General features: G+C 44.4%; 1 protein-coding gene across 1 annotated transcript in view; it reads left to right on the plus strand.

Annotated features, from left to right (window-relative positions):
* LOC105537250 (chromosome unknown open reading frame, human C16orf47) overlaps nt 1-8661 on the plus strand; it is a 58694-nt gene extending 50033 nt beyond the window's left edge. Inside the window, 2 exon segments of the mRNA XM_011976814.1 lie at nt 4938-5058; nt 8417-8661. Coding sequence (XP_011832204.1) covers nt 4938-5058; nt 8417-8661 — 366 coding nt within the window.
* The last annotated feature ends 1053 nt before the right edge of the window (nt 8662-9714 follow it).

A 9714-nucleotide genomic window follows, 5' to 3' on the forward strand; every position in this document is an offset into this window, starting at 1 on the left:
AAAAAAAAAAAAAAAAAAGAATATAAATAAGTGAAGTGAGTCTAGTATAAGGCAGTAGGGAGAGGTAGGGACTGTGGAAACCATGCCCAGCCTAAGAAGCAGCTGCTGCTCAACTCTAGTTGAAGTTTCCTAAGCCCAGTGTAACCAAGGCTTTCAATTAAGAGAAGCTTGAACTATTTTTTTTAACTTGAAATATCTCAAATTTTGATTGTTGACAATCAATTTGATTCAAACATCCGCACATAGAATAGTGTTTTATTTGGTATGTTAAAAGACTTCCACAGGCCACATTCAGTTCATAGGTCATAAGTTTGCAGCCTCTAAGAAACGTGAGCAATTTGGAACCAAAAATGGCAGCAGGGTCGAAAGCTTGGAATGGATAATTTACATTGACAAGTTCTTTCATTCTCTGTCCTTGGATAAGGGACAGTCTCATCAGGCCTTTGTACTAATTCCCATCTATGAAAGAAAATAAATCCTTTTTCTCTCCCATTCCATCCAATGTCCGGGAACCTAAAATAACATTTAGTCTTCTCCATCTCTTCCTTCTGATTCTCTTTGTATATATTGAGTGGTGAATGAACTCCATGTGTACTGAGCTAGGCAAGGGTTTATGATCTTTTAGCCTTCTGAGATGGAGATGGATAGATGCACAGAAAGTATTCACAGAAGGTAGAAAGCTGTTTTGCAAGATTTCTTGGATAAGCTATAATATAGTTTATTGGTTATTTAAGAGTATGCTTATTGATTAAAGATATTATCCTTACAACAGTCCTGGCATTTCACTTAAATATATTGGTATTCAGAGAGCGTATCAGTCAGTTTTTACTAAGTAATGATGCAGTAACGAACAACCCCTGAGTCTCGGTGGCTTGCAACAAATACACATTTTTTTTGCTCACAGGTTGATTGCATCTCCCCTCTATTTTGTCTTTATTCCGAGACCTGAGCTGAAGTTGCTGCTTGGGCCTAGCTTCAAAGTATTCTCATGCTAGAAGGGAGAAGAGAAAAATTGCATGATGACTTTTAAACTTTCTGCTCAAAAGTAGCAAACATCACTTCCTCTCACATTTTATGGGCAGCCAAAGCAAGTTAAATGGCCAAGTCTGATGTTGATGAGATGGGAGAAGGATAATCCTCCCATAGGGAAGGGTAATATTTGGAAACAATAAAAAAAAAAATATCCCACAGAGGGTACTGTCTCAGGCACTTAGAAATAGAGAAATAAGAACTAACAGGGAGCCAGGTACAGTGGGGCACACGTGTAATCCCAGCACTTTGGGAGCCTGAGGCAGGAGGATCACTTGAGCCCAGGTGTTCAAGACCAGTCTGGGCAATATAGCAAGACCCCATATCTAAAAAAAAAAAAAAAAAAAAAAATTTCGTTAGCTGGGTGTGGCACATGCCTGTGGTCGCAACTGTTAGGGAGGCTGAGGCAAGAGGATCACTTGAGACCAGGACTGAGCCATGATCATGCCACTGCATGCCAACCTGGGTAACAGAGCAAGACTGTCTCTGGAAAAAAAAAAAAGAGGTGGGGAGACTAACAGGGAAGGTCACTAACAGCTATTGTTAGAAAAACAAAGCTAGTCCCCAAAGTCTGTTCTGACCCTGCTAGGGGCCACTGAGGTCATCTGAGTGGTGAGTGGTTAAAAGCATGGTACCTGAAGTCAGACTTCCTGGGTTCAAATCGTAGCTCTACCATTTACTATCTGTAAAACCTTGGATATATTACTCAACCCTTTTGTGCCTCAGCTTCCTCTTTTAAGCACACGTACCTCATAGGGCTATTGGGGGGATTCAACAAATGAATAATAGATACAGATATAGACGTAGATATAGACAGACACAGAGAGACAGAGAGCGAGAGCACTTGGAACAGTATTTGGCACATAGTAAGTATTGGCTGTCACTACAGCAATGATGACTGGAAAGCCATCGGTCCAAATGCATCTCAGCTACCTAGATTACTCCAGGTAAGAATCCCGTATTAAAATGCAGGTACTTGTGGGAGGGCTAAAACCTTAAGTTCAGCTAATACCTTCTTGGGGATTACTGTGAGAGCAGCTTCTAACAGGATATGACCCAAGAGAGGGATCTGGAGATGGAGAAAATGGAAGTTGGTGGACAGGAACCCCCAAAATACCACGAAGAAAGTACGACAAACTAGGCGGCTTCAATGACAGAAATGTATTTTCTCATAATTCTGCAGGCCAGAGGCCCAAGATCAAGGTGTTGGCAGGACTGGTTTCTTCTGAGGCCGCTCACCTTGGCTCGTAGCTGGCCATCTTCCTCCAGGGTGTTCACATGGTCTTTGCTCTGTGTGTCTGTGTCCGAATCTCCTCTTCTTTAAAGGACACCAGTCTTATTGGATTAGGGTCCACCCATATGCCCTCAATGTACCCTAATTACCTCTTTTTTTTTTTTTTTTTTTTTTCCAAGTGATTCTCCTGCCTCGGCCTCCCAAGTAGCTGGGATTACAGGCACCCGCCACCACACCTGGCTAATTTCTGTATTTTTAGTAAAGATGGGATTTCACCATGTTGGCCAGGCTGGTCTTGAACTCCTGACCTCAGGTGATCCGCCCACCCCAGCCTCCCAAAGTGCTGGGATTATAGGCGTGAGCCACCGCGCCCAGCCTCTTTAGTATTTTTTGTAGAGACGGGGTTTCGCCATGTTGCCCAGGCTGGTCTTGAACTGCTGACCTCAGGTGATCCACCCACCTCAGCCTCCCAAAGTGCTGGGATTACTGGCATGAGCCACCACGCTCAGCCCCTAGTTACCTCCTTAAAGGTATTATCTCTAAATACAGTCACATTCTGGGATGCTGGAGGTTATGGACATAATTCCACCATAACACTCAGTTACACATTAGAATCCCCAAGAGATGCCCAGACCAGGCCCTAGACCAAGAGCATCAGAACTTCTGTGTGTGAAATACAGGGCTCTGACCTTCTTAAAACACCCCAGGGCCTCCTGTGTGTTGCCAAGGTTGGTCAGCACTGGAGCAGCTGGACTTCCACTCAGAGCACTCTTTGGTGGTCCATATTTTGCTGCGCCATGCATCTTCATGAATTTCTCCATCATGATCCAGCTGAACTGACCAGGAGAAGAACACTTGCTGACGAAGACGAGAGAGAGAGATGGCCAACATCGAGCATTTGTCTTCCCTCTCCTCCTGATTGATCACTTTATACAATAATAAAACTTTTAAAAGGTTGAACCTGAACTGAGGCTGTGACTGTGACACAATTAATCAAACTCTTGAAGAATCATGTTACATTATGTGCTTCAAGCATTGATCCACTTCACTAAAAGTTGGCCTGAAATACAGCCTAGACACAGGATATTGGATCTGTAAGAAACGGCCGGGATGCTGTCAATTGCTTTGTGTCTCTGTGTGATATGTGGTCCTATAGCAGACCAGACCATAAAGCAGGACAAATTCCAATGCATCAGAAAGGACATCATCCAGTCCCCAGCTGGCCTCAAATTGCTAGGAGTGGAACTACAGAGAGGAGAGAGCTGATTACAGCATGTTCCTGAAACCTGCTATCATAATACCTTCATCCACGAGGCTCCCAGTCTCCTTCCCTCTTCTTGAATTGATTCCAGACAATACCAGGATCTCTGACACCATAAAGTTTTATCCAGAGAGGCACAAATTTGGGTCCTCTCTAAATCAAAGTTTTGAAGGACCAAGCGCATCCCCTCTCCACTCTTTTTTTTTTTTTTTGAGACAGAGTCTTCCTCTGTCACCCAGGCTGGAGTGCAGTGATATAATCATAGCTCACTGTAGCTTCATTCTCCTGGGCTCAAGTGATCCTCCCACTTCAGCCTCCTGAGTAGCTGTGACTACAGTTGTGTGCCACCACATGGGACTAATTTTTAAATTTTTGTAGAGATAGGGTTTCACTATGCTGCCCAAGCTGGTCTTGAACTCCTGGCCTCAAGCAATCCTCCTACCTTGGTCTCCTAAAGCACTGGGATTACACGTGTGAGCCACTGCACTGGACCCGCATCCCTCTTGCATTTACAGGGAGGCATCAAGCCAGTAATAATATCTAGCATCTCTGTGCAGTGCTTTCTAGTTAACCGAGCAGTTAAACATCCCCAAACATTTGAGCTTCACAACAGCTCCATGAGATAGGGGAGCCTCGATTTCTCATCCCCATTTCCCAGAAAATGAAACTTGCTGGGAAAGGAATGTGAGTTGCCAAGATCATAGAATATGTGGTAGAACTGGAATACAGTACCTAGTTTTAGGACTTAGATCCCAGATCCTGTGGCTTTTGGTAAGTCCCTGCTCCAGGCAACATTGGAGACCACAAAAGAAATCAGATATTGTACTGGCCCTAGGCAAAATCAGGTAAAGGCAAAGTTCCTTTGATGCTTTGGTCCTCTCCTCTGGATATCCCTCCCACCCTGTGGCGCTCATTGCGTCAGCTCACACTTTGACTAGCATCTCTGGGTCCTAAAGTCTCTCTGTCTCTCTGTGTTCCCCTCTTAAAACTACCCTGTCTTAGCTGGCCCAGTAGGAAGAATCAGACGTGCCCTCAAAGCCCAGCTTGACCTAGCTGCATGACCTTGGGCAAGTTACATTTTGCTTTTGTGTTCCCTCCTCTGTGAAATGGACTTTTACTAGAACCTACTTCCTTAGGGTTGAGTGAAAGATTGTATGAGTCATGTACATCAAGCACTCTGGACCATGAATCGTGTTTATCAAGTACTTCACAAGGGCAGTTGTTTTTTCTTAAATGATTTATTTTTAGGCGTTCATTATCTATAACAGGCATAGTAGCTGACCTTTCGCAGGTCCTGCTATGTAATGCTGTGCATTGACTTGTTCTCATGGTATTTTCATATATTCTTTCATTGAATTCTCATGTCAACCCTAGAAAACAAGTCCTATTATTACTCCCACTTTACAGATAGAGAAACTGAGACACAAAGAAGTTAACAAGAGCCAGCAAGGGACAGGACCTGGAGTGCAGCCCAGAGGGTCTAACTCCAGAACCAGCACCACCAACTCAGGCACAAAGCTGCAGTTGCAGAGGGGTTGGTGACAAATGTCTAGTTGTGCCCCTAGCCATTTGCATTTTTAAAGGAAACTGTCTGGTCCCAGCATGGTGACTCGCGCCTGTAATCTCAGGACTTTGGGAGGCTGAGGCAGATGAATCACCTGAAGTCAGGAGTTCGAGACCAGCCTGGCCAACATGGCGAAACCCTGTCTCTACTGAAAATTTTTTTAAAAATTAGCCAGGTATGGTGGCAGGCGCCTGTAATCCCAGCTACTTGGGAGGTTGAGGCAGGAGAATCGCTTGAACCTGGGCAGCGGAGGTTGCAGTGAGCTGAGATCGCCTCCACTGCACCCCAGCCTCGGAAACAGAGCAAGACTCTGTCTTAAAAACAAAAACAAAACCAAAACCAAACTCTTGTTTTGCTTTGTTCTTTTTTATTTTCTTCCCTATATACTCCACACTTTAAAAAGTGATGAACCTCATGTTTTAAAATGATAGTGTAAACCCAGTCACTGGCTCCATGTCAGTGTCACTCTCCTTGTCCTCCAGTTGCCTACTGTCTCACTGCAAAGCTAGACATTGTAGACCCTCTCAGAGAAGAGCGTATGGTGCCAGGGATCCTGGTATTGTCTGCAAAGACCGAAAGGATGAAAGAATTGGAGCACATAGCAAGATGGGATATAATTAAGTGCCCGAGAACGCAGAGCCATCTCTTGAGACTGTAGGAGTACAGCTCTCTTTCCAAACATGGTATTTTCCCTGATGTGTTTTTTTTCCTCCACCAAAAATTTTCCACTTTAATTATGTGGGTTAGGTTAGAGGAGCTCACCTTCGGAACTTTACATGCGCAAACAGCTAATCCCTTCCATAAGACACATTTCTGGGAAAGCCCAAAAATAAATGTTTACAGTCTGTGCTGGGATAACAGAACCCAGTGGGATTAGAAATGATTTAAGCATTATAGGTCTATGCCCTAAGAAACAATTTTGGGAGAGCTCTCGCCTCTGCATTCTGGAATTCTGGCCTTCATTGTCACAAAGAGTGGAATCACTGGCAAAGCTCTCGGGTTAGACGCTTTCCCTGTTTTCCTGCTTTTGCCTTAAACACAAGGAGGATGGTTAATTAAAACCATATTTAAAATATTAAGTCAACTACCTAACGGAATGAAGTTTATTAAAATTGCTAAGCATTAAGTACAGAAACTTAAAATAGCCTGAGCACACTCTCCTTAGCCCATGCCCAAAATATCAGTTGAAAAGAGCCACCAGACATTGGTGACTGGGCACACACACGCACACACGCACACACACACACACACACATGCACACACACACACGCACATGCACGCACGGGCGCATACACGCACATGCACACACATCTGCATGCACACACGCACACACATGCACACACTGTACACGTCAATACATTGATATATCAGTAAACAGAATGCATTTCTCAAGTAACCAGCATTTGACAAGCAGAGGGCAAAGAAGATCTCCTAATTAAGGTATTTAGAAGACTGTTACTCCTCACAATTGTGAAATGGTCTCATACAGGCTCAGAGAAAATAGAGACGGACACTAGATATCACTTCAACTCTGTGTGTGTGTATGAGAGAGAGAGAGAGTCTCTGCCACCCAGGCTGGAGTGCAATGGTGTGATCTGGGCTCACTGCAACCTCCACCTCCCAGGCTCAAGTGATTCTCATGCCTCAGCCTCCTGAGTAGCTGGGATTACAGGAACCCACCACCACACCCGGTTAATTTTTGTACTTTTAGTAAAGATGGGATTTCACCATGTTGGCCAGGCTGGTCTTAAACTCCCAACCTCAAGCAATCCACCTACCTTGGCCTCCCAAAGTGCTGGAATTACAAGCATGCCCCTCCATGCCTGGCTCACTTCAACTCTTTGAGGCTCAGTTTCTCCACCGGTCATCTGGGGTCAGTGGTATCCCCTTTGGAAGAGTGTGGGGAAGGTTTAAGGAGAGACTTAGCACAAAGGAAGTAGGCACTTGTTCAGTGTAATGCCCCTTTCTCCCTAGGATCTCTTTGGGGTTCAACTGATAAAAGATGAGCATTACTCCAACAACCCCATGAGGTGAGTGTTATTATCCCAGTTATATAGATGAGAAACTCTTCCGAAAGGTATTCTCTGATGGTCTCTTCTAATGCTAAGGAATTCCCTTGTTTGTATCACAAATGAGTGGGGAATTGATCTGGAGTTTTAGAAATAACCAGGATTTGGGGAACAAGTGGAGAAGGATATTTCAGACAGGATCAAACCCTACATAGGCTCGTAAGGGAATAGGGAGTATAAAATGGTAAAAGATCAAAAGAAATGCAATCTTTTTTTCTTCTCCTCCCATATGGAGTGCTTGAGTACGGGTCAGTCAGTGAATTTATTCCTGGGCTTACAGTACCTGTCATTTATTAAGTACCCAAGCTGAGAGGCAGTATAGGAAAATGGTTAAGAAAAAGTGCTCTGGAATTGGTCTGCCTGGGTTTGAACTCTTGCCTGTCATTTATAAGCTGTGTGACCATGGGGAATTCTTTCAACCTCTCTGAGTGCTAGGTTTCACGATTGTAAAATGAAGATAAGAATAGATTCTTCACACAGTTGCTTTGAGAATTAATCAAGTTAATATATGCAGAGCTTTTGCCATGCCTGCACCTGTGAGCATTCAGCACATGGTAATTTGTTGTCGTTGCTGTTTTCATGTGCTTTATATAAATAAAACAAGATTGGGGTGGATTAAGAAATAGACCAAATCACCCAAATAGTAACAACTGGTAGAGACAGGATTCTAAAACCCAGCCCCCCTGTATTAGTCAGGAAAGGTTCAGTTATGCTGGGTAACAAACAAGCCCAAAAATTAAGTGATGTGACACAATAAAAGTTTATTCCTTATTCACACAAAATTCATTGCAGTTTTGGAAAATTATCCATCCATTTGCTTAACATTCCAGACGGTTTCACTCTTATCCATATCAACACTAGTACCCAGGATCACAGTGGCAAGCAAAGAACAGGAAGGTTGTATACCAGTAATTAAATGCTTCTACCCAGCAGGGACATGCATCACTTCTATTCAAATTTCATTGGCCAAACACGTTATGTGTTCACATCTAATTCAAGGAAAAGAACTACAATCCTTCGGAGGGCATAAAAGTTCAGGAAAATAAGTCACCAACCCGTCTTTTAACTACACTACATGGCACCACTCTGCTTCTGTCTGTGGTAGGACCAGCCATTGTCCAACTTTCTCTGCAGCCGTTAGTTTCAACAGCCTTTACTGAGGTTCAGGAAAAAGGATCATGGTTTTAAATGAACTAATTAATCAGCAGCTGTTCCATAACATCCAGCCTGCACCCTGTTCCTTTCTTGCCTGTCAGCAGTGCTCTGTGATCAGTGGCGGTCCTCGAGTTCCCCAGTCAGCTCGGCTGAGCCCAAAGACTCCCATCTCTGCATCTAGGGGCTCTCTTCTTCCCCCATCCATCACCAGGGCCCAGTGATCGTGCCTGTCGATGCCCAGCTCTCGCTTGATGTCTCAGTTCCGGAACAGAGATGCTCCAGCTGCTACCTGGGAAGGCTCTGGCCCCAAAAATATTTAGTTAGCAGCCATTCAGTTAAGTGGAATTGACTTTTTATCGGCTTTCCTCTGTACGGCTGCCACCAGCGAAGACTGTTTCCTTCTTCCCTCTTCTCTGCCTGTCAGTTTCCTCCACATTCCTATCGGCAGCCTTTAGCTCTGATCGATACTAACCGCTGTGTAACAGCTCACGCACGACTGCTCTGGTTTGCATCGATCAGACCCTTCTTCCAACAGGTAGTCAGCTATTTGAGGGAATGACTTGAGATAAACACCTACTTTTACTTCAGGCTAATTCATTTCAGGTGGATTTCAAGGAGGCTGTGCACCCCGTCTCTTAGACAAGCTGAAATTGGAGAGTCGAGATCCACACATTGCATGCTTGAGATCCTAGGAGACCTTTCTTCCTCTCCCCTTTTCTTTTTCTTTCCCTTGTATTTTGTAAGTGCCACTTATAAACAAGATACCAGGACTCCGGACGCTGAAAATGACACTTCAGAAAATGTGTCGGCCATCCATCCCTCTATCCTTTTAATGAGATGCATCTGGGACTGCAGGAAACCAAGGCTGCTGCTGAGGCAGCATTGTTGCTGGGCAACCAAGCATCCTTCTGGCTGCCCCAGAACGAAACTGACAGTGTCCTGCAACCCTGGTCCTCTCACTACCTTAGGGGGAGGTCCTTGAATCCACCCCTATCCTTGCTTCAGGCTCACAAGTGAAATTTACCAGGAGCTGATATTGCAAAATAGATTGCTATTTCGCAATTGATTGCGGTGCGTGGGAGTGGTACGACTTATTAACAGGTACACTGTAGCTAAAGAACACGCAAGACTGGCTGATATACACTTTTTTTTCCCAACACTTTTTACACTAAGTGTTGCTGAATGATACATCTGATACTATCACTTACCTATCACCTGGCTCCCAAACCTCCCATCTGTTTCTCTTTCTTTAGCCCCTACTTGACACATCCCGTACTTCAGTTCCCAAGTCCTGTTGTGCTTCCCCTGGCAGTGCAACGCCCTTGTCTCTTCCCTCCATCTAGGCTGCTATCATCCTCATTCAAGCCCTCATCACCTAGTGCTTGGACCTCTGCAGTATCCT

Source organism: Mandrillus leucophaeus, unplaced genomic scaffold (assembly GCF_000951045.1).
Source record: "Mandrillus leucophaeus isolate KB7577 unplaced genomic scaffold, Mleu.le_1.0 Scaffold17, whole genome shotgun sequence".
Classification (NCBI taxonomy): Eukaryota; Metazoa; Chordata; class Mammalia; order Primates; family Cercopithecidae; genus Mandrillus; species Mandrillus leucophaeus.